Raw genomic sequence first — 26,621 nt, forward strand, 5'->3', positions numbered from 1 at the left:
ATAGGATAAGAAGCAATGGACTTAAATTGCAGCAAGGGCGGTTTAGGAAAAACTTCCTGTCAGAGTGGTTAAGCACTGGAATAAATTGCCTAGGGAGGTTGTGGAATCTCCATCATTGGGAATTTTTAAGAGCAGGTTGGACAAACACCTGTCAGGGATGGTGTAGAAAATACTTCGTCCTGCCGTGAGTGGAGGGGACTGGACTAGATGTCCTCTCGAGGTCCTGTCCCCTTCCAGTTCTATGATTCTGTGACCATTCTATTAGATGCCCACTCAAAAGCCAGGCCATAAAATGAATTTAACCGGGTTAAGATATCTGAGAATGGGTGATTCCTGTGGGTGGGCAAACATTGTTAGAAGTTCCGTGAACCTCAACTGTCTGGCCCAGTGGGGAGCTAGGAGAATGATGTTGGTTCTGTCACAATGTATCTTTTCTATGACCAGTAGCAGTAGGAGAAGAGGAGGAAAGACCTAACAGAGGCCATTGGTCCGAGACATCAGCAGATCAACCACCTTGGGAGTTGCAACCCATGGCTCCCCTGGATCTATATAAGGGAGCTTTCTGTTCATTTGGGACATCAAGGGGTCCCTACAGTGGAGTACCCCATCTGTAAATATCTCATTCAGGACTGTGTCGTTAATCTGCCACTTGTAGTCTATCAAGAAGCTTCTGCTTAATTTATCTACCAGGGAATTCTGAATACTGGAAAGGTATCATGATGCGGTTCTTGACACACCAGTTCCAAAGTCTCACGGTTTCCTGGGACAGGGCACAAACTCTCACTCCTCCCTGTTTGTTTAGATAGTGGTGGTATTGTGAAACATTATCTGAATATGGAGCAAGCGTATAAGCAGAAGGAAGACTTCGCACACAAGGTGGACCATCCTCAGTTCCAATTAATTTATATGTAGTCTGGTGTCTGATGGGGTCCAAAAACCCTGGGCAGTATGACTGTCCAGATGATCATCTCATCCCAGAAGGTGTCACAATGGTGGCCATGAAGGTTGGAGGGCTGAAGGGAACGGTGTTCGACCACTAAGTTTGAGAGGTGACAACTCTGGCAGGAATGACCACCCTGGAGTTGATGTAGTCCTTGCTTGGTCAAAAGGTTGAGTGGAGCTAGTCTGCAGGCACCGTTAGTGGAGTCCCACAAAAGGAGTCACGTAGGTGAATGCAGCTACGTGACGTAACTTATGCATCATGGTTCACTGTCTGCGAATGGTGTGGGAAACCAGGGTGCTCAGTGCATGAAACCTTTCTAAGTGGACTCTATTTCTATGAGAGCATTCCTCCAATCTTGCCTCTAAAAACTTTATTGATCTTGTAGGTAACAAAAACAGACTTTGCTCCATTCATACCAACGCCTAGGGCCATTAAAAGTTGCACAAGAACCCTTGTTACTGACTTGACCTGCTGATGAGATCAGCCTACCAGGAGCCAATCATCCAAGTAGGGGAATATCGCATAGCTCTCATGTCTCATCTGGGCTGCTACCACAGAAAAAAAATCTTCATAAATATTGGGTGCTGTAACCAGCCCAAAGGGGAGAATTTAAAACTGTAAGAGTTCCTTGCCTACCATAAAAAGCAGGAACTTCCTTTGTGATGGGTGAATAATGCATCCACGTGAAAATATGTATCTTTCTTGTCAAGAGCCACAAACTTAAGTTTTCCAATAAAGATGTTGAATTGTAGAAGGTCCGGGATGAGTCTCCACCCTCTGCCTTTTGGGGGAAATCGGAAATATAGGGAATAGAATCCTCTCCCTTGGTGATGAGGTGGGACGCAATCTATTGCCCCTTGGTATAAGAGGGATTCTGTTTCCTGTTAAAGAATTTCCTTGAGAGAGTGCTGGGGAGGGAGTTCCTGAAGGGAGTTTGTGAGGTGGAAAGGAGGGAAACTCTACAGAATATTGCTGATGGATAATCTCCAGAATCCAACTGTCCATAGTGATCTTGTTCCAGTTGCAGGTGAAGAATGCAAGTGAACCCCCAAAGGCAACAGGGGATGAGGTGGTTGGCAGTAAGGTGGTACTTAGATCTCAACCAAAAGTGGCTCTAGGCTGGTGGTTGAGAGTGAGTAGAGCAATGGGGAACAACCTGCAGCCCGCGGGCCACATGCGGCCCATCTGATCGTGGGCCATGAGACATTTTGCTGACATTGACCGTCAGCAGGCACAGCCACCTGCAGCTCCCAGTGGCCGAAGTTCACCATTCCCAGCCAATGGGAGCTGCAGGAAGCGACAGGCTGCAGGGACATGCTGGCCATGCTTCCAAAAAACAAGTCTTCTATGGGAGTTTGCACACCTCTGTGCTTGAATTAAAACATGCATGCACCTATTTTCACGCACTGACAACTTTGTGCATAGATAAAAGGTTTTTGAAACTATACAGTACTGGAAAAGATTTACAGCAGTCTCATCACACACTAGGGAAGCACACGAATATTCCTATCCTTTCCTACTGCAGAAAAAAATACTGTCATTGTTAGCACATTCAGGAATAATATAGGACAGTTAAAACTAGTTTGTCGCCATACTTACACACAGTATTCGATTTGCATTAAGTTAGAACTGTAATTGCCAATTCACAGTAGATTCATAATACAGTCAAGGTCATTGAAAGTTTACAGTATTAAATTTGTCATTCTAGCTTGGCCAACTCAATTCATAAACTCATAAAGTTCAGTCTGCAGAAGGACATAATTTAAACTCCATATCATTCCTTAGACCATTATGACATTCAGCTGCTAAATATTTTTGGTAGTTTGGTGTAAAGAGCAAATTAGCCACACTTTGAAAGTAATGTAGTACTAATTGCTCTTTCCTACTACACTTATGCTAAACAGAGTGGTGCTACAGTTTAACAGTTTGCAGGACTACATATACAATAAATCTTTCATGACTAACTCGCAGTATTTTCTGAACAATCTGCTGAACAACTTTTAAAACACACCACACTTTAAACATTTTTTATCAATATACTTTATGTATTTACTCTCAAGAAACCAGCATCTCAATTGACACACTTGCTATGAGTCTCATTCAAGATGCAAAGGACTGAATAAACTTTTTGAAACTACTCTCCGCTGAAGGGCAGGGATGGGGACTTCAGCTTACGTTGAAATACACTACGTTCTATAGTAATGCAATCACTATCATGTTATAGGTAAGAAACTTCAAACTGCAGATCTGTGTCTATTTATCTATTGTGCATCAGTAATAAACTGGTAGTTCATCATACCCAGTTACTTCTGGGGAGTGGATGTACATTTCTGTACAGTGAATTAATTCTAATGCAGTCTCTAATTTAATATTTGTCAGCGTTACAAAGAACAAACAGATGTCTGTCTGTTCTAAATTGTGCTAATGGTACAGCACTTAAAACATAAAAATCAGAAAATGCAAAAGGTTTCTATTTAAAAAAAAAGCATACACTAAGATGTTTCTTCTTTTAAAGAGCAAACTCTTTTCTACACATTTATTTGAAAGATTATTTGAATTACACATTTTTATACTAGTCCTTTCTTGAAGTTGCATTTTTTAACCAAAGCTCTCTTACTTCTGATATTAAGTTATTGCACTCCCAAATGTCTCCTCTATTGATGTCTAACGTGAACACTACTGCGCCTCAACATACATCAAAACCACACCGCCCACCCTTAAAGTTAGAGGCCTGAAATAGTCTTTTAGATAAGCATTACTTTCAAATTATTAGTATTACACCACATATTTTCAGTTTATAATTTGTTATTTCTCTGACACTACACAAATGGTCCAATACGTAATATGACAACTCACAACAAGAGCAAGACAATCTGATTCATAAAGGTGCAATGAATCAATATTGATAAATAGTAATATGGGAACATAAAGAGGTAGCTTCTGATATTTAAGTTTATTTAAAGGGGCATTAAGGAATTAATGTTTATAGATCATGTAAAAGATGAAAGTTTCATGATAAGGAATTTGAAAGTCATCATCTACAATCAGAGTAACAAACTCTTTCCTTTAACATGAGGTGGCATTGAGGGGAGAAGAAAATGCATGGATGTTATATAGTACTACTCAAGCTCCAACCATGTATAAACGTTACAAGGTCAAGTATTTTTTGTTTCAGAATAGAGTTTGATTTTCTGAAATTGAAAATATTTTGAAAGACAGTAAAATCATTTGTAGTTAATTTCAAGTCACATCACATTTGTCTCTCCCTGGTGTTTGTTTGCGTATGGAGTAAAGTAGAGCTGATTGATATATGCTGTCCACTTTCAAAAAAGTTTTCATGAGGAAGGGAGCTTGTGTGAACTAGTTTTTCATCCCACATCACTCTTAATCAGGCGGAGCAGGGACTGGAACATGCTTCCTCCTACATCACAGGCCAGACCTCACCGCTCAGGTTTGAGCATCCATCCTCCCCCACACCCTTTATTTCTTTCTAAATCAGAAAGCTCAGGTTTCAATCCAAAAATGGACAAGCCAATACAAATCTGTTTTTACAAGATCAAAAAATATTTTCATTCAAATCTTGATTGAAAAACTAATTTTATAATCTCAGAAGTCACCACAAAACAGAATGGTTGTCCTCTGGACAGCCATAGTAACCAGTACTGATACCATGTATATAAGAAAACTGAATATGAATACAAGGTTTATTACATCCTTACAATAATTATTTTACACTTTAAAATTCAGGCTCTCAATTAATCGCAGTTAACGCCCATGACTAACTCAAAAAATTAATCACAATTAAAGCGCATTTATAACAATAGAACACCAATTGAAATGTATTAACATTTTCGGACGTTTTTCTACATTTTCAGTATTGATTTCAATTACAACACAGAATACAAAGTTCACAGTGCTCACTTTATACATTTTTTATATATGCACTGTAAAAATGATAAACAAAAGAAATAGTATTTTTCAATTCACCTCATAAGTACTGTAGTGCAATCTCTATCATGAGTGTAATTTACAAAAGCAGATTTTTTTTGGTTACATAACTGCACTCAAAAAAAACAACAGTGTAACACTTCGAAGCCTACAAGTCCATTCAGTCCTACTTCTTATTCTGCCAATTGCTAAGACAAACAACTATGTTTTCGGGAAATACTGCTGCCTGCTTCTTATTTACGTTACCTGAATGCGAGAACAGGCATTCGCATGGCACTTATGTACCCGGCGTTGCCAGGTATTTACATACCAGATATGCTGAACATTCATAGGCCCCTTCCATGCATCAGCAGAGGACATGCTTCCATGCTGATGACGCTTAGTAAAAAAATAATGCGTCAATTAAATTTTTGACTGTACTCTTCGGGGGGGGGGGGAGGAGAATTGCTCCGTTTTACCCGCATTCTGCATATATTTCGTGTTACAGCAGTCTCGGATGATGACCCAGCACATGTTCATTTTAAGAACGCTTTCACAGCAGATTTGATAAAATGCAAAGATGGTAATGATGTGAGATTACAGCACTCCACCCAAGGTTTAAGAATCTGAAGTGCCTTCCAAAATCCAAGAGGTACAAGGTGTGGTGCATACTTTTAGAAGTCTTAAAAGAGCAACACTGATGCAGAAACTACAGAACCCAAACAACCAAAAAAAGAAAATCAACCTTCTGCTGGTGGCATCTGACTCAGATGATGAAAATGAACATGCATCAGTCCACACTCCTTTGGATCATTATCAAGAGAACCCATCATCAGCATGGAAGCATGTCCTCTGGAATGGTGGTTGAAGCATAAAGGGACATAAGAATCTTCAGCACATCTGGCAGGTAAATATCCTGTAACGCCAGCTACAACAGTTCCATGAGAATGCCTGTTCTCACTTTAAGGTGACATTGTGAACAAGAAGCAGGCAGCATTATCTCCTGCAAATTGAAAGCAACCTTGTTTGTCTGAGTGATTTGCTGATCAAGTAGAAGAACTGAGTGGACTTGTAGGCTCTAAAGTTTTACATTGTTTTAATTTCTGAATGCAGGTTTTTTTTGTACATAATTCTACATTTGTAAATTCAAGTTTCATGATAAAAGATTGCACAACAGTACTTGTATGAGGTGAACTGAAAAATACTATTTCTTTGGTTTATCAATTTTACAGTGCAAATATGTGTAACAAAAAATTGAGCATTGTACACTTTGTATTCTGTATTGTAATTGAAATTAATATGTTTGAAAATGTAGTAAACATCCAAAAAAATTTAAAATGAATGGTATTCTATTGTTTAACAGCACGACTAATCGCAATTACATTTTTTTTTTATCACTTGACAGACCTATTTAAAATATATAAAGGAAAATCAAAATATTCAGAAGAGGCAATGCTGACTGTAAAAGAAAATGCAAGAAAACACAAACCATACCTAGCATGTGGAAATCTACATGCACATACGCTTTAGGAAATTTATCCTTTGCACCTGCTTGGGGAATTAAATATCAAACCACCACCATGGAAGAGTGAGTACAGAAACTGTTCCATGTGCGACAACTAGAATACAATGAAGTATAGGGAAAGTAATACTACTGTGGTAAGTCACCCCCAAAGGTGTAATGCAATTTCAGCAGCAGCTTTCAAAAGAAACCAAGACAATTACAATTTTAGAAATATTTCTAAGTGGATTTAGGTCTATTTCTGCCACATGCATGTAACTCTGAGTGTTAGTGATTTATTGCCATCAATTCTTCTGAAAAGCACTGACCATACACCCACCTGCACTGAGATGACACTGCTGGAAATAACTTGTCCAGATTCATTAGTTTTCTCCCAGTAGATCATATTCTCTCTCATCCACTTCAGACAATAGACATGAATGAGCTAGGGTAGAGGGTATAATTCTTGCTCTAAGAAATGGGTGCTTCCCTGTGTGCTCAAAATAAAATGAAATTGGGATCCTTATAACTGAAATTTTTGTGTGACCAAGTACAGGAAAAAAGGAGGGAGCTACATCAATCTCCAGCCAACAATCTGGGCCTTAAGCATTGTACCAATTTTTTAAAAAGCCTGGCTATTTAGACTGAGCTGCATAACATATAACCAGACTACTATATTTGAAAACTGCTTATACAGAACATAAGAATGACCATAATTGGTCAGACCAAAGATTCATTCAGCCCAGTATCCTGTCTGCCAACACTGGCCAATGCCAGGTGCCCCAGAGGGAGTGAACCTAACAGGTAATGATCAAGTGATCTCTCTCCTGCCCATCCATCTCCACCCTCTGACAGAGGCATTCCTTACCCATCCTGGCTAATAGCTATTAATGGACTTAACCTCCATGAATTTATACAGTTCTCTTTTAAACCCTGTTATAGTCCTTGCCTTCACAACCTCCTCAGGCAAGGAGTTCCACAGGTTGACTGTGCGCTGAGTGAAGAACTTTCTTTTATTGGTTTTAAACCTGCTGCCCATTAATTTCATTTGGTGGCCCTTAGTTCTTATATTATGGGAACAGGTAAATACATTTTCCTTATTCTTTATCCCTTTTTTAATGATTCCTAACATCCCGTTTGCTTTTTTGACAGCCGCTGCACACTGTGTGGACGTCTTCAGAGAACTATCCACGATGACTCCAACATCTTTCTCCTGATTAGTTGTACCTCAGTTAGCCCCCATCATATTGTATGTATAGTTGGAGTAATTTTTTCCAATGTGCATTACTTTACATTTATCCACATTAAATTTCATTTGCCATTTTGTTGCCAATCACTTCGTTTTGTGAGATCTTTTTGAAGTTCTTCACAGTCTGCTTTGGTCTTGACTATCTTGAGCAGTTTAGTATCATCTGCAAACTTTGCCATCTCACTCTTTACCCCTTTCTCTAGATCATTTATGAGATAAGTTGAATAGGATTGGTCTTAGGACTGACCCTTGGGAACACCACTAGTTACCCCACTCCATTCTGAAAATTTACCATTTATTCCTACCCTTTGTTCCCTGTCTTTTAACCAGTTCTCAATCCATGAAAGGATCTTCCCTCTTATCCCATGACAACTTAATTTACATAGGAACCTTTGGTGAGGGACCTTGTCAAAGGCTTACACTATGTCCACTGGATCCCCCTTGTTCATATGTTTGTTGACCCCTTCATAGAACACTAATAGATTAGTAAGACATGATCTCCCGTTACAGAAACGATGCTGACTTTTGCGCAACAATTTATGTTCTTTTGTGTGTCTGACCATTGTATTCTTTACTAACGTTTCAACTAATTTGCCCGGTGCTGACGTTAGACTTACCAGTCTAATTGCCAGGATCACCTCTAGAGCCCTTCTTAAATATTCATGTTACATTGGCTATCTTCCAGTCATTGGGTACAGTAGCTGATTTAAAGGACAGGATACAAACCATAGTTAATAGTTCCGCAATTTCACACTGGAGTTCTTTCAGAACTCTTGGGTGAATGCCATCTGGTCCCGCTGACTTGTTACTGTTAAGTTTCTCAATTAATTCCAAAACCTCCTCTAGTGACACTTCAATCTGTGACAATTCCTCAGATTTGTCACCTACAAAAGACAGCTCAGGTCTAACATCCTCAGCCATGAAGACTGAAGCAAAGAATTCATTTAGTTTTTCTGCGATGACTTTATCGTCTTTAAGTGCTCCTTTCATATCTCGATCGTCCAGGGGCCCCACTGGTTGTTTAGCAGGCTTCCGGAATGATTGTGTCCCATTGATTGTCCTCCCTCCACTAAGTACACATTGTGACATCCTTCCCAAGTCCAAGCAAAACTAACTTAACAGCAGGCTGATGTTTCCACAACTGACCTGGATCTTACACTCTGAAGCAGTTTTTAAAAGCATCACAGTTACAGTTGCTTTCCAAATCCTCTGATTATGTAATTGAAAGAGAAGGTCCTTTATGTCCTTTCATATGGAAAGTGAGTCTCTCTCAAGAAGGATGTACAGAAAAAATAATAGAACTGTTGAAGTAGTAACCTATCAAATGGTCAATGTCAGGACATTCAACTTAAGGAGAAACATGTCCACCAATGATTAAACAGTGCGAGCAAAGATGAGAATAATGTTTAAGGTTTTCCCTGAAATCCACTATAGTGGATCAGTTGAACAGCACCCATGAAGTTTGGAGAAGTTTCACTGGGGAATACACATACAGATGATGGTGTAGTATCCCTGTAATACTCACGCAACCAGCTGGCTAGAAAGTGGTATAGAAGGTTCTTTACCAGCCGCATGCTTTAAAATGGATGGGTGGCATGCAGCAGGGATGTCTTCTACTACTTGCTAAGAATATGACTCCACTTGCTCTTCTTTATTCCTCTCCACCCCCTCCCCCACATAGAAGGTAACTGTTCAGTGGCAACAATGCCAGCTTTAAAAGAACCTCTTCTATATTTTGCCTCCATTTATATTAGCATTTAAAAAAAAAAAAAAAAAGCCTGTCTGTGCACTGCGACTATCAATTGTATCTGACTAAAATTACAAGGCTTCTTTCTATTTTAGTACTGATTTGAGGTCATGGAACTACTTTTCAATATGTTCTGGCAAAAACTACACATTTTTATAGTTTTTCATAAGAATTATTGCAAAATGTTTCACAAATTAAAAAAATCATAGTTAAGTAAAAATACATAGCTAAGAGTACACGAATTATTCACCATGAATGTTGGAGGCAGTTTCTGTATTTTTGTATGTTTTGTTTTAAAGATAAATGTAGTTTTCTCCCAATGTGTGTTCTCTGTCCCCTAAGGATAAAAATGATGTAAATCTTTTGGGGTTTCTTTTTTTCCCCCTTTTCCAATTTTTTAATATTTTCTTGCTCTTAAATGTATTTGAAATTAACAGCGTACAGCTATTGAGAAAAAGCCAAATGTTTACACTAAACTTTAAACATGTTCACTAAAACTGACTAAAAACATCAGTAACAACCAATTAAGTCATCAACACAGTATCTACCAGCTCTAGATACTCCAAATTCACATTAGCATCTGAGCACCTGAACCACGCTACAGTAAACCAAACAAAATTTAAATCTGTTCTGCTTTTTTAAACAGGCCGTCTTTGCTTCAGATATCCGCTTATTCCTCCCCACGCTGGTTTGCCTTCTTCCACTTCTGATTTGTTGTTGGTATTCTAAACGAAGTTAAAATGTGGAACAATTCTTATGGTGACCTTTGTGAGTATTGAGCTGTTATGAGAATATGGCAAATTTAATACTACTTTTTTTTCATTAAGATAGCATAATTCATTTCAAAAGAAGCCAAAGCACTTGACAAATGAAACCTCTGGGGACAAATGTGACAGCCAAATAGACATTGCACAACGGCTACTTTAAATGCAAAATCCAAGTAGGTTTGCAATGCCTTTGTAACCTTGATATTTTCATTATCTTATTTAATGGATAAAGCTTAAACCAATATAGGAAATGTGCAGTTGAGACAAACAAAACAATTAAGCAAACTAGAAATTTAAGTCAACTTCTATTTTTAAATATTCCATGGGAATACAATTTTCTTACTAACCCTAAAACCAAGGAGTTCTGCGTGTTCAGAGTTCTCATGAAAAGTTAAGTGAAAATAAACATCAGTCCAACAGGTCTCAGGTATATTTTGTTTCTTTATTTAACTTATTATTTGCCAAACCTATTGCAACCAACAAATACAAAATTTAGAACCCAAGGATATAAATAAAATTGACTAAAAAGAATACACATTTTTAATAGAACACTTTTTTTGCGCGGGGGGGGGGGCGAATAACTCCCCTAGGAAACCAATCCTAAATGGAAAGGAGGCTTCAGACTTGGTGTGTTTCTGTCTTTGTATGCTTTTTGAACTATCCATGACATATGCATTTGACACTTTTCCTGTATAAACAGCGTATTGTTACTTTTTGTTTTAAGAAAAAATTACTGTTAATTATCATTACTTTCTCCTCCATTTGTTTCACCACTCCAACTAATTACTAGAGCATTTATACAAGCTGTAATAAGGTGTCTGCTTCCTAATCTGTCTGTCCTTGCTTGCTGGATTGTAACAGGGACGTCAAATGCAGTGTTTGTGCCTTCACAATTACCTCCGTATTGATGAACTGTGATCAATTAAGCAATAGATACAATGTGATTAGAAAACGAACACGTTTCCTTTATAGAATGTTCTTTCCCTCCATTAGGAAAGATCTTGTGAGAAGTCCATAAAGGGAATTTTTTGTAAAAAAAAAAATGTGTTTCAGAGAATGAGTGGTGGCTCAGGGGTGACTAAATCGAACATCTGAAAAAGTTATTGGTGCTTTTACTTTTTTGTCAGTTTAATGTGGTTCCCAATTTTGGAATCCACTGCTGAGATTTTACCTGAGCAGACACTCACATCAGAATCCTCTTCATAGCATCTCAGCACCTCCCGACATTTTAACAGCCTACTATGTCACTTACACTCCATTATCTTCACTAATAGTAACAACAAGTTGTATAGGGTTTCATAGCTTCCAACTGCTTCAGAACCATTATCTAATGCTCACAAAGTTCTTGTGATGTAGCGTATTATTCCCATTTTTCTGGGGAACGGACACAGAGGTTAAATAACTTGCCCAAAGTCACACAGCTGTCCTATCTTTGAATTTCTTGCTCCCAAATCCAAGTTAGAAGGTACCTATCTGGCCAAAGAAATGGCATTACAAATTAAATACACAGAAATTAATATAGACATTCTGAGGACAGAGGTGGATTTGGGTTTTGTGGGAGCTCCAGAGCAAGTGCCCCCCCACCACCTCTTCCACCTACAGTCCCCTCCCACCTGCGCTCCTGCCAGGGAAATGTAGTCAAGGCGCGGGGGCTTGCCCTACTTTGCCTGCCCAGTGCTCCACTCAGGGTAGGGACAGCAAGTCAAGCACCTGCACCTCAAACCTGCTCCACAGCAGGAGTGGCAGGCAGATAGAGTGGGTCAGGACATTGGCCGAGGCCACTAGCTCAGTGGCTAATTCACCACTGACTGAGGAGAATTTTTGTCATTTTCCACAGAAATGAGACCACCTAGAGGAGTTTTGCTCCAATTCAAACTGGCCATTGTGGTGGCTGAAGTTCTGCAAACAGAATTATCAGGTGCCCTGTCACTGAAACAGACAAGAACTCCACTGATCTGTTAGGCATCCCTGCTCCTGACAGCAAGATAGTGGAGAGATTGAAAAGCAGTGCGAGGAAAAGCAGATTATGGGATGGAACAAAGGGAATAGTGAAAATCTGACTCCAAGCTCCCACAATTCCATGAGAGGAATGCTGGTATCCCACAACGCCTGCAAAAATGACCGACAAAGCAGCACACAAGATAGCACAGGAGATATTGGAATGCCTACCCACAGTGCCAGTTGTCTTTTGCTAATAAAGCCTCTCACTGAGAGGACATGATGCACCAGGAGAAAAAAAAAAAGCCAAATGTGCACATGCTACAGCAATGTCATTAGCTGTATGCTGGCACAAATGCTACAGTAAAATAGTCTCTTATAGGTGTGGCCTTAGATCAATGAGGTTGCACAGGAACAAACAGGGCCCAAATTCTGTCCTACAGCCTAGTTAACCTATATCAATATTATTCAAGGTTACTTTCTTCTACAAGTTATTCCTCCTTTGTTGGAGTCAGGCAGCCAATGATGTAAATGACAGATTTTCACCTGTACATGAGCTTGGCAGAAGCTATGGATCTCCAAGTCATAGTGATGAGAATGAGTATTGATAGCAGTATGATTATATACTGATTCTATCAACAACTAGCAAAGATTAGAAGGTACAAAGTGTCAAGAATTGTCTTCTGAACTTGCTGTGAATTATCAGTCAAGGCTAACTTTAATAGCTACACTTCACCCAAAGCAGCTAAATAAAAATATATTTTTGTACATCTCCTGTGGTAATGTTTTAGGTCTATCCTTAATACAATACTTTCTCCACAGACACAAATCACAGTAATACATTTAAAAATGGCCAGAAGGTATTCTAAATGAATACATTTCTTTATATTTTTGTTCCATTATTAGTGTGTCAAATTATATCAAACTTGTACAATATACCAGCTTCACCACGATATTCAGTTTGTCATCACTGGGCTTTTTGTAAGAGTCAATTTCATTTCCTTATGATCAGGTTATGCAACGTGGTACGTAATGGCCTTAAATATAAAAATGCTGCATGTTTATTTGAAGGTCATTTCATAACACATGAGCAACCAAGCAAATTATATTTATTTCCAACACTATTCCCATTTTATTAGTATAAAATGATGACAAGGAAGAGAAAATTACTAAATGCACAACAAAATCACAACTTTTATATTTTAAGTTTTCATCTTATTAAATGTTTTGGGTTTTTTGTCATCGCAAGGATGTCACATTTACAGAGAATATTTAGCATACAATAAACTAGATGTCGTTAACCTATTTTCTCAAGTGCTAGTCAACTATCATCTACTTATTTGGATAAAATTATTAATTATTTCCTCAATGAAAGAAATTATGAACGGAGCTCCAGGACAAGTATTGAAGTAGGCTGTATGCAAGAGATACGCAAACTTGGGAAACAATATTTTTATATGAGCTGTTTGGAAATGCTAGGCTGCTATATATGCATGAAATTCACAGATAGCTTAATAAAGGCTTATATCATGAATAACTGATACTTCCATAAACAAAACATTGTGAATTAACTTAGGTTCTTGTTCATCCTTTTGTGCATGTAGTGGAGTCAGTAAATTGTTTACTTCCCCATTAATGCAGTCATCTACACTAACATGTTAAAAAGTATACTTGAAATTATATGTTTTGGCACCCAGAAGTTTGCCTTCAGCACCTTCACACGAAAGCCAACAGAAAAGAAGTCCCTGCCCAAATTAGTTACAATGGTATTACTGCTTCCTCATTATTCTATGAGTTAATAAGCAGACAGAGGATAATTAACAATTTGAAAACCAATTCTGCTAGAGTTATTTCCCACAAAATCCATAAATTCTAAACTCTGCCAATAAAAGTGCTGAATATGAGTTATTGCCACCCACCCTTCACTGAACTAATGTTTTTAAATCACTACATTAGCATAATTCTCTGAATCTCCCCAGTATGTCTAGTATATACGCAACCTTGCAGCAGTGACCTTTTCTACTTCTGACTGCCATAAAGAGTAGAGGACACTGTCAGCAGTAAACTATATGGCCATGTCTACACAAACAAGTTGTACTGATTGAATTATACCCAATATAGTTAAAACACTGCAACCCCCTAGTGTGGATGCAGTTATACTTATGTAAGAAGGCTTATGCTGGTGTAACTGCATTCAGACTAGGGGTAGTACTGCTTTTAACGATTTCAGTTTACCAAAAAAATTGTATTCCCACCCAAAACAGTTATACTAGTACAAAAACCAGATGTAGAGCAGGTCTGAGAATGGACCTCCTCCATGCTCAATTCCACTAGAAGAAGAAATCTGGGTAGCAAGCGGGAGCTGGGACATAGGTTGCAGTTATCCCAGCAGCCATGTAAGGCATGTGAAACAGAATGGTCTGCTAGAGCCCAGGTGTATGCAGGAGGGGTGTATTTCACCATAAGACAAATTCTATCATGACAGAGAATGCATTCCAATTTAACAATACAACTCAAGAGATACCTGTTGAGACTGACATTGACTTCACTCAAGTAATGAGAAATGGTGCTAAAATTCTCCTAAATAATCCCTATAGCAAAACCTTTAGGTAAGTATTTGCCTCTTCATCCAAGCAATTGTTCTGTCCCTTCCCGAACCCCCCACTTCCGCGCGGACTCCGGGATTAGAGGATGAGCTTCAACATTTCATTAATTATCCTTTGAACACACACTACAGAGAAAATTAAAAGTGAAAAAGAAAGAGTATGAAGTGGGAATATACAAGTAGAGCACGAACTGTACACAGACATGCCTCTGAATTTCTCCGAGTTTTGCTGACCAGTTTTCATGGAACATCTTTTATTACGTTCAGAGAAAGCTACTTTCAGACTCAAGATGTCCAATCTAATACAAAAGTTTTGTTTTTCATTTTGTTTTGTTTGATTTTACTTCCTCAGTAGCAGAACTGAATAGGTAAATCAGCCTCCCAGAATTAAAATATTATGGCAAGACAGTGCCCTCCAACACAGGAGTTGGGCAAGGAACTCCTTGAAGGCAATGTAATAAATTCAGCCTTGAAATCAAAATTCAACTATTCCAAGGCTAATGCTACCATCAGCACTAGCTTTTCAATAATAACAGAGAAATTATGGCAAGGCACCCAGTTGCAGAAGGAAATGAATACTTCATCTTCTTCAAGGGTGGTTCAAAAGCAGCGGTCTGCTGTACATCCTGGCCTCCTTAGGGGAATGGACCCTTCTGAGACACAATGCTTCCTCGAGTTTGTGTGCCTCCACGCTAACCTTAACTGGGACACACCTTCAAGGTATGATATAGCCCTTAAATTTGACATAACTCAAACATCAGATGGGGATTAACCACATATTTTCAACAACAGAGTACAGCTCCACCCTTATGCCAAATTATTTATTTACTGACAACAAGGCTGAGTATCAACCTACAGACACCACCAATGTAAGGCTGGGAAAGGGAAATCATATTTTATGCCAAACAAAAATCTTTTTTTTTTTTTTAAATCATTTGAGAAGGATAGTGTGGCTGCTCAGCACTGTCTCATGCTCAGGTGACTCTGTGTATTTAACCAACACATTATGTGAAGTCACCTGTCACATTTCTTAGTTGCCCACTGTCACTGAAAGTCCATACTATGAACATTTATCCCACTCTCAACCTCCTCCCCAAACTGCAACACACAGAGAGACATCAGCAGAATTATACAAGAATAAAGATTTATCCTGCTCTCCCAGGCCCTTCAACATGTGCCCTGCAAGAGATGCTGGGTGATTTATGTTCTTGTGCCTATGATTACTGGCATGAGTGCTGGCACTGATCTGCCCAAATATATGCTATAAGGAGAAGCCCCTGAAGAAAACCCAGTTTTAATATAAGAATTACTTATTGACCTCAAGAAGTCTGCTTGGTTAGCCTCATTTCATGAACTAGATGTAATCACTACAGATATGTCCATCACTGCTGAATTCAATGAGTTCAACTCAATCAATAAAGGTTTTCCTGTTATTTCCAGTAGGATTTCATCTCCTCCTGATCTCCACAGTTTATCTGACTTTATTGCAAGACTTTGCAGTTTGCAACTTGATGCACACTTTTTCCTGGAACTCGGAAAGTTATATGTTTTCAGAGTTATGTAGAATATGCTACCACCACCATCACCTCTGGTAGAACTTAACTAGAAGAACAGGGAATTTTAAACCCCCAGGGACAAGATTTACAGTCCAAAGGCAGAAAAAAAGTCAAGCAGAAGGAGCAGTAGTATAACAAAAAAGTTTTACGCTATCAAAAAAACCCACGAAAAATCTTTTGGCTCTTCAGTGACATTTCAAAAATGAATGTAGCCATGACACTTTTAGATCTTGGTTCTGACCTCTAACGCAGTTAAAGAAAGTAAATCAGAAAGGTTTTTTCAGGTGAGAACTTACTGAAAGCCCCTTATTTAAAATGGCTTTTAAAGGTACTGATTCAAGTAACATAGGAACATGTGTATACAGTTTACATCTTATTCATATTTTTTCAGCCTATATATTATATTGTACCTGATCATAGGAAGTGAAGCATATTGTAGAGGCACTTTTCACAGTACCAGAAGAGACAGTTAACTTTTCTGTAACTGGTGTTCCTCAAGATGTATTGCTCACGTCTATTCCACAATAGGTGTGCGTGCTCGCCACCTGCACTGGTGCAGGAAGTTTTTCCCCTAGCAGTACCCCTAGGGGGGATCGCTCCCCACGACCCCTGGAGTGGCGCGTGCCTGGCACGGTATAAGGGGTGCTGCGTGCTCTGCACCGCCTCTATTGCTCCTAGACCTACAAGCCACTCCTTCGTGCGAGGGGTCCACCAAGGGGGACGGGGAGAAGATAAACTGGAGGGTGTAACCCCAGAAGATGGTGTTGAGGACTCATCGGTCCGAGGTTAGCCACGACCATTCCAGGAGGAAAGCACACAACCGGTTGGAGAAAGGAAGCTTTATTGGGGGTGGATCCCTGATGAGGACTGGTGGAGTGCCCCCGAGCGTCACATCAAAAACGCCTTTTCCCCACTTGCTTGCCCTTGGAGGACCCAGGCTGCGGGGCAGGCCAAGACTGCCTCTGAAAACATCTCTTATAGGCCCACTGCTTCTTATCGGTGGCCTCATACTTTCGGGAGGGCGGCCTGGGTGGGAGTCTGCTGCGGCTTGAACTTAGGTTTTGCCAGAGCCAAGACATAGAGGCCCAGAGTCTGGATGGTCGTGCGGGAGTCTTTCATGCCATGCAAACTTGTATCTGTTTCCTCTGCAAACAGAGCTTTCCCATCAAATGGGAGATCCTGCATGGAAGACTGTGACTCGCTGGAGAGTCCAGAGAGCAGGAGCCATGACGCCCGTCTCATGAACACCGGAGGCCACTGATCGTGCGGCCGTGTCCGCAACATCTGAGGCTGCCTGCAGGGACGCCCTAGTGGCCACTGCCCCTTCCTCCACTAGCACTTTGAACTCCTTCCTATCGCATTCCTGGAGGGAGTCCTCAAACTTGAGTAGGTAGCCCCACAGATTGAATTTGTACCGGTCCAGGAGAGCCTGAGGGTTTGCCACTCGTAAGTGGAAGCTTGAAGATCAACTTCCCTTCCGAAAGAGTCCAGTCTCCACAAGTTTTTGTTCTTTGGGGTCGGGGCTGGCTGACCCTGCCATTCCCTGTGGTTGACCGACTCGACCACCAGGGAGTTGTGCGCCGGGTGGGTATACAAGTACTCATGCCCCTTAGCGGGTACATAGTACTTGCGTTCTGCCTTTTTAGAGATGGGGGCCAACGAGGCCAGTGTTTGCCATGGGACATATGAAATCTTAGCCACCCCTTAATGGAGAGGCAAGGCCACCCTACCCAGTGCCGATGGGGACAACACATTAAACAAGGATTCTGAGGGCTCCTCCATCTCCTCTGCCTGGAGGTGGGGGCTTGCTGCCACCCTCTTTAAGAGTTCTTGGTAGGCCCTGAAGTCCGCCTGTGGGACGGAGGGGGGTAGGACCACAAGTCACCTCCTCCAGGCAGGGCAAAGAGGCCGGTGCGGTGCCCTGGGTGTCGGCCAGCACCGGAGGGTCCACCACCTGGTCAGACTCTGGGCATGGTGCTGAGGACACACGTCCCACCACCTCCTTTCTTGGGAGTCTGGAGAGGGAGGCCGACTGTGCCTCCGAAGCTCAGGCCACTGAGCTAGCTCCCACCAGGGGCTGCAACAGAGGCCATGGTGCCCACTGGGTCAGCCACGAAACTTGGTGCCACTGCACCTGCTGTGGCACAGGCAGGGCCAGCTGTTCGGATTGGCTGGCCTGGCCCAACAAAGGATGGCTATGAATGGAGACCAGGCTGGCGTAAGATCTGCTGCTGTCTCTGGACTGGGAGGAGAGGCGGTGCCGGGATCTACAACAGCCACGGGACCACAATCTCAACATGTAGAACCGGTAGTAACAGCTGTTCCAGAATGGCCTCGGCGGGTGGACCCGCGATGGCGAAACGCTGGCAATCGACGCCCAGGGCTGCTATGTCTTGGCGGAGACTTGGAGTGGGAGTCTGAGAGGGAACGGCATAGACGACCGTGCCATGATGGATTGCAGTACTCTCTCCGAGATGAGCACCAATGGCGAAGCCCGCCACAGTCCCACCAATATTCATTCCTTGAGGACGAGCGGTGCCGCGAATCCCGGCTGGACGGAACCCAGCCAGACACTCTGGTCGGCGTCGAGGGCGATCCACCTGGACTCTGCTCCAAGCAGTCGCTGGGCATTGATCGGCATCACGAACGTTCCTTTGACAGAGACCGGTACCAGGCCGAAGGCGACTGCGGAGATCCCAATGGCAGCTTGCCTCTGGAGTGCGGGGCCAACACTGGCAGCGCTACAGGCACCGGCATGGACATAACGTTCTGGGCCACCTGGAGGGCTTCAGATGTGGACGGCATCTGGACATCCAGAGAGGCCTGTTCCGAAAGGGCCAGGCTACTCCGCTCAACCTGAATCGGAGGCCTGCGGCCCGGTGGGGATCGAGGACTGCCCGACACGGGCCTAGCCTCTGTCCCAGACCTCCCTCAGTGCCACTGCAAAGAAGGAGGCTTCCTGGCCCTCTTGGCATGCCCTGTGGGTGGGGAGCGGTGCCGACAGGTTGATGACACCAGAGGGTTGCCACGTACTGACGTTGCGGTGCCCGGTACCGATTCGGAGCAGCGTGCAGTAGTCGGCGTCAGTGCTGACTTCATCAGGATGGCCCAAAGCCTAATGTTCCTTTCTCTTTTGGTCCGAGGCTTAAACGACTTGCAAATCTTGCACCTTTCACTGATATGGGTTTCTCCCAAGCAGTGCAAACAGTCTGCATACGGGTCACTTCTTGGCATAAAATGCCTACAAGAGCTGCACGACTTAAACCCTGGGGCGGGGGGCATGCCCCAGCCTGGGCTCACTGACTAAACTAACTAAACAGCTAACTAACTAGACGTACTAATGGTGAATGAACTAACAGTTCTGGGGACGAGCTACAGCAAAGCTAGAGCAGAGCAATTCCGACGCACCTTCACTGGCGGCAAGAAGGAACTGAGGGTGGGGGAAGCGCACAGCTGCCCTTATATCGCGCCAGGCAGGCGCCACTCCAGGGGTCGCGGGGGGCGCTCCCCCCTACAGGTACTGTTAGGGGAAAAACTTCCAGCACCAGTGCACACCTATTGTGGAATACACATGAGCAACCACTCGAAGAAGAAGAAGATTATAAATCTGTTTACAGAGGTGCACAGAGGACACAGTGGGCTCTTCTTCACCCAACACCTGGTCAGCACTCATGGGGAGGAGGGAATGGGGAAATATTGCCAAAATAGATTTCTATTGTACAGAAAGAGACCAGAAACCGCACACAGACTTTTTCCTTCTAACTCTGATCTGCAGTCTGTTTCTTTTGTGTATGGTGCAGCCTCCCCAACTCCTGTAGCCCCTGGCTGCACCAAACCTAAAATATAGTCATTATGCCTGGTTGCCTGTGAGCTCCAGTTTACTTCAAAGATTCTTATCCCTTGCGTTCTTGGCCCACAAACTCAGTAGCAGCTGGCACAGGAAACTGAAGATATTTTGGTCTAACTCTTTTTAGGTTGCTCCTACCCAAGTGTTTAAAGACTTGTACACTGTATCACACATACCTATATAATCTTATTCCAAAACTACAGGCTCTAAAACAGGGATTTACAGTTAAACAAAAAAGTTAAGAAAAGATAGATTTGGTCTGCCAGGAAAGTACCATAAAAAAAAAATTTCCAGTCTACACTTTGTTTTTTCATTGAAGATTACAAAATGATTCATTACCTAAAATACCACTCAAGACTTTTATACAACATATCTGAAAAGCTTAAAATAAACAAACAAATAAATAAACCGACAAACACCACTTGCCACACTTTGAAATATGAGCATTGTAGTTTATTTGTTTTGACTAGTAGAACGAATACGAAAATTGCTGTCGGCATAAAGCTTAAATATGTGAGGGAATACTCCTGCACTAGGAAGACACGTTTGAGCTTTCAGGCAAACTTTGATTACTTGATCAATTTATGATGCTTTGAAAACAAGCTGTTGTGGATGTACAGCATATTTCACGTGAGATTTGTTTTTTCCAAATATGGTAAGTAAAAGCTGTGTTGAGCCAGGGCTAATTAAGTTTTGTTGTGAAAGAATGGCTGTGATATTGAAGTGCATATGGGATGAAGCAAATGGCCCCTCACCTCCTTTCACTTCAGGACATTCCACCATCAGCACTAAAGGAGCTCCATTACTGTACATCTTAGAAAGTGTGCACTGGTCACATACCCCCCTTCCTTCAGGGATGTTTAGTGACTGTATAAAAAGATTATGAACAGCCAGGACAAATGTTACAGCTTCAGGGACTCAGCGGGTTATCAGCCTCACTAGGGGTATGGAAAGTCAGCCAATATTCCTCACATAAACATGGACACAAATTCAAAGTCAGCCCAGTTGTCAATCCTTTGTGCATTCTCACTCTAAAGCTGTGCACAGAGGAGGAGACATACTGAAGCCACTGGGGCACATCTATTAGCAAATATGCCATATGGTAATATACATTAAACCATTCATAGCTTACTAGTCAGCAGGTTTCATTGCTTGCACCAGTGTCTCCTTTGGCAACAGAGGTAAACAACTTGATTTACCAGTCACCTCTGATGTCAAACGATTTCCCTTCCTTCAACCAAAACAATCGTTTCAGCAATTTGAAAAGCTATGTGCTTTTTAAACAGTAGCAGCAAATCTTCTGGTTTCTAAAGCTTCCATTAAGAAACATTGTTTAGCAGAGTCTGAAACTATAAAGATTACTGCTCTGCTTTTAGACACTTCCCTCTTAACAGTGCTTAACCTAAAGCCTATGCCTTTCAAAAGAAGGCTTACACACTTAACCATGATGATCATTTATCTTTTCACAGTACTTTTAGACTTCAATCTTGGTACTGAAATCCAAGAAATTAACTGATTTTATAACATGTTTCACACAGGGGTCCTACATATGGTAGAGCAATTTATTATATACAATTAACACCATTACATATCTCTGTTATTATAAAGTAAAACATATCTCCTACCTGACTGGATTGCTGGTTAGAGACACTCTGAGAGATTCTAGGCAGTTAAGAAGTTTTTCTTCTGTGATACCAGATCGTAATTCATGGACATATTCTTGTGAAGACAGTGTGCACTCATGCTTGCTATTTTTCAATCCTCCCTGTAAAAGAAAAAAAAACAGATGAAATTTGAACATAGCCAGAATCCAAATTACATTAATTAGTCGAATATATTTAAGCAAATACAGATGTGAAATTTCACATCTAGAATGGTCATTCTTTCTATCTGGCAAGAGTACTGCATCCAAACTTCTGACTTACAAGTGGAAACAAGGCTGTATACAATAACATTCCTTGTATGGCTAGCAAGGCGGCCAGTGCACATAAAAAATTTTCTTCCATCCTCCAGAGAAGAAATTTAAAAAACTTATCACCCAAGTAGCAGCTAATAGTGACGTATAGCACATGATATATTAAGGCTTAAATAAAATTCCCTAAGAGCTAAAATTAATCTGTGACATGATGTTTGAAGAAAATAGTGTACATTATTTTAAGATTTTATCCATGGATTTGAAAGTAACTCATTTTTTAAAAGTAAACAAAATTGAGAAAAAAAGATTTACTCAAATTATACAAGGATTGACTATTTAAAAAAATATTTAACATTATGAAACATACAAATAAGAGGTAGATTTTAATGTACAGATTTCCACACATCATATGTAAATATGGGAAAATCCACCTGACATCCTATTTAAGGAAAGGAAACAACTCCCAGGCAGATTAACCTACGTACATAGTTTGGTATCTGAGGGATATCCCATCAATATTTCATAACTCTACAGCTTTCTGCACCCATCCTGCACTTCATTATCTGTTATAGTAACACAATGAAGCTGGGCAAAGGAAGGAATGAAGGAACACAATTGTCTCAAGACATTATTTCTGGGAAAGAATTGTGGGGACTTTTTCTACAAATGTGGGGAGATGCACAGAGGCAGATTTACAATGAAACGCACAGGGCCCTGGCACAGGGCCCCCGGGCCAGGCAGCCAACACCCTGAGCGGCTCAGGGCAGTGAGCTGGCCACACACACCCGGCCCCACACACCCGGCCCAGCCCCCTGCCCTCACTCCTGCTCCCCGCCACAACCCCAGCCCTGACTCCTGCACCTCCCCACACCCAGCCCCCCCCACACACCCTTGCCCTACTCCTGCACCCCCCCATCCCCACCCCTGCCCTAAGCACCAAACGGAAGCTCCTGTGCTCCCCCATCCCCACCTGCACCCCTCGCATCAAACAGAAGCTTCCCCAGGTAAGCACTCCACACCCCAACGCTCTGCCCCAGCTCGGAGCCCCCTCCCACACCCTAACTCCTGGCCAGACTCCGCACCCCAAACACCCAGCCCCCACACTCCAACCTTGAGCCCCCTCCCACACCCTAACTCCTGGCCAGACCCCACACCCAGCCCACTCCTGCACCCTAACCTCCTCCCAGACCCCACACCCCAACCCTGAGCCCCCTCCCACATCCTAAGTCCTGCCCAGACCCTGCACCCCAATATTTTTTATATAATAATTAAAAAAAAAAAGTAAAGTGCTCTTATCCAAAGCACTTTACAATAGTTAGCTAACAGTACAAATATTTGGAAAGATCATATAAATGGTCTGCCTCCACCCTTAGCAACTTTCAAGAGGTCTGTGAAAAAAAAGTTAGACTACAAAAACAATTAAGGTACCTCACTTTATTTTCATTTACTTCCTATTACTTGTAATATAGGACGAGGATGAAGGAAAAAAGAATGAAAAACAGGGATGGGGCAGATAAGAGCGAATGTTCTCTTTCTTGGGGCCCCAAAAATGAAGCTGAGCACAGGGCCCCATTAACCCCAAATCCGCCACTGAAGATGCATATCAGTTTCCCTACATTCTTGATTTCATATGAAGTTCAGCAGAGTTGAAGCTTTACGATTGTCTAGTGATAGATATCAAGAAGCTTGGGTTACAGGAGTTACTAACAGCTTTGGTATTATTACATAAGTAGTAGTAAGAACTGAAATTTGGTTGTCTCCATGCAAACTGCAACTGGAAGCTCTGATGAGTTTTAGCTCACGGGCTCTAGTCCCCATCCTCCATGGAAATTGAGGTAGTATTGGAAGAAATAAATTTGGGGAAGCGTGAAATTTATCAGTTTACTCCTTGGCTTATCTATCCAATTTTATGGGAACTGCATGCAGAAACACAGTTTTCACATTCATTTCAGCTGCTGGTCATTTGCTGAGATTTTCAAGCACAGGTTTCAAGTAACAGTTACAAAAAGCTCCTAAAGTGTTAAGTTAATCAATTAAGTAGATAAATATGTAATAAAGACAGGTTTCAGAGTAACAGCCGTGTTAGTCTATATTCGCAAAAAGAAAAGGAGTACTTGGGGCACCTTAGAGACTAACCAATTTATCTGAGCATAAGCTTTCGATGAAGTGAGCTGTAGCTCACGAAAGCTTATGCTCAAATAAATTGGTTCATCTCTAAGGTGCCACAAGTACTCCTTTTCTTTTTATGTAATGAAGAGAAGATTTGTCTTTTTACCAGCATTACAGCTTCAAAAGTTGGCATATTAACTTATTTGTGACCTAGACACGCAAAAGTCGAACCATCTCCAACTACTCAAATCCCTGCCTTCATGCCTCTTCATAGTTCTTGGGCCTGCCTCTTCCTGTAGTTCCCTGCCTCATTCCCTAAATATATCTGCAACAAATGCAACTGATTTTACAGAAGAGAGTTGCCTTCACTATACAACTCTGATTTATTGCTTGAGCAAGTTCCATCCTGCTGATGGAACAGGGCAGATATGTCAGACTATCTTAATGCCAAAGAAAGGCAGCACATGCATTACCCAACACACGTGCTTGACTTTACTACATTAACAATTTTAATCTGTTTTAAAATATATATATATATATATATATATATACACACACACACGAGTCAAAAGCAAGGTAACTAAATGAAAATTTAAGCCACTCAATAGCACATGCCTCTATTCCTCCACCCACAAATACACAAATTATCACCACATGCACCAAAGACCATATACCACAGCCCAATCTCCCCTGCAATCTAATCAGTTATGCATGCACCTATGATTATTTTCCCTTCCAACCCTATTACTTATGGACAATTGGTGTCATACTTGGCTACATTAGGAGATTTTTTTGGGTGGTAAAGAGATGGCTAAAAGCTGTTTTGGATGACTGAGATCTCTACCTCTGGTCTGTGGGGTATGGTAGCTGCGGTTATGGTGAAGTTTGTGCTCATGCTAAAGAAGGTATGTGATGTCACATGACTTGATTTGAATGATTATTTCCCTGCTTTTTTGTCTGGTTTCTTACATGTGGCAAACCTAACTGCAACACCACAAACGTGACTTAGTTAGGGATTGGTCCTGCTTTGAGCAGGGGGTGGACTAGATGACCTCCTGAGGTCCCTTCCAACCATGATATTCTATGATTCTATGTGTTTTTTTGTTTTTGTTTTTTAAATTACCATAAGTGAGGATGGGGTTTGAATGAAAGGGAGGATTACAAGTGAAACTGTTTATGACTTCTTCTGTAAGCAGCTATGTGCAACTCCAATTTAAGTTCTCAGTACCAGAATTAAAAAAGGAGAAAAAAAATGTAGCTCCTACTGGAGAAGGTTCTGTATTGCATAAGATTTCATGTACAAGCTCATCAATCAGCTTTGGGTGTGCGACAGAGACTTTCAGCTGTAATGTTAATAGTTGCAAAACAGGACCCTAAGTAAGTATAAAACCCTATCAACTGCATGTTATCTTTCAGAATGCACCTCTGATTTTTAATATAAATAGCCTTCAAAAACCATGTTTCAGTCACTGATGTGAAGCAGGGGTATCATGGCCAAATTTTCATCCAGAGCCCAATTTCAACAACTTCCTAATAATAAAATGTTCAGGGGAAGAAAAAACAACACACTAGTTAGAAAATTCAGAGTAAGAACAAATTCCACATTGAACACTTGTTTTTAGAGTAAACCAGCAACTTCTGCTCCATTGTAAATCCATTTTGAATAGAACACTAACATTGGAGATGCTAACAGGGATTATGGAGGCTCCCGGTATTGAAAAACTTTCAATGACTCAGCCAAGCAGTTTTCCATCTATCTGATAAGATACTTATCTGCAGCTATCAACAAGTTCTTTGGGGCTATGCATAGGGGAAAACTGGATTTAAAAATTTAAATGATTTAAGAAGTCTTCTCCCTTTCCCCCCAATTATTCCAGCTTCTCAACTTCAGTCACTTTAAGGATCAACATGTCAAATCAGTGAAAGCTCTTCTGAAAATTTGTATTGTACTGTAAAACCTATCTGTGAACAGTGATTTAAATGTAGCTCTAATTATTTAAGAATTTTATTGCAATATGTGGATTAATGAAATCCCGTTCTGATATAGAACATAGGAAAAAAGTAGAAAATGGATGGATAATACAAATTTTAATTAGCTGCTCTGTATGAGATTAATGAAAGTTACTAGTATACCCTTCTGATCTTTAAAACATAATGCAGAGACAAAAGCTAGCAATTAGTGTGCGTCACACTGTACCAAAAGTAGAGGAACAAAAAGCCTTATTCCTTAATTTGAAATCGATTAGGAGGGAATTGTTGCATCTTGACTAATCCTCCTTCTCCCCACCCCACCCCACAAACATGTATGCAGTACCAAAATGGTGGGAATGGGGAGGAAAACTGCGGGTCAGCTGATATACTGAGCTCACAGTGCTTGTAGCAGAATTTAGCACAAGTAAAAAGCAGTCTTACACAAACTAACTTTTTAAATCTGAGATGGGGTATCTTCTACACATTTTAATTTAACACCATGGGCCAAACTCATCCTGACTGAAGTTGTCCCTAAGTATTTTTACT

At 41.1% G+C, this 26,621-nt stretch overlaps 1 protein-coding gene across 5 annotated transcripts in view; it reads right to left on the reverse strand.

Moving 5' to 3' along the window:
* DIAPH2 (diaphanous related formin 2) overlaps nucleotides 1-26,621 on the reverse strand; it is an 838,844-nt gene that overhangs the window by 701,966 nt on the left and 110,257 nt on the right. For all 5 annotated transcript variants that reach the window (XM_075132420.1, XM_075132419.1, XM_075132418.1 and 2 more), the window contains one exon: nucleotides 21,706-21,845. In XM_075132420.1, coding sequence (XP_074988521.1) covers nucleotides 21,706-21,845 — 140 coding nt within the window. The remainder of the gene's footprint in view (nucleotides 1-21,705; nucleotides 21,846-26,621) is intronic.

The sequence above is a fragment of the Caretta caretta genome, chromosome 9 (assembly GCF_965140235.1).
Source record: "Caretta caretta isolate rCarCar2 chromosome 9, rCarCar1.hap1, whole genome shotgun sequence".
In the NCBI taxonomy this organism is placed as follows: Eukaryota; Metazoa; Chordata; order Testudines; family Cheloniidae; genus Caretta; species Caretta caretta.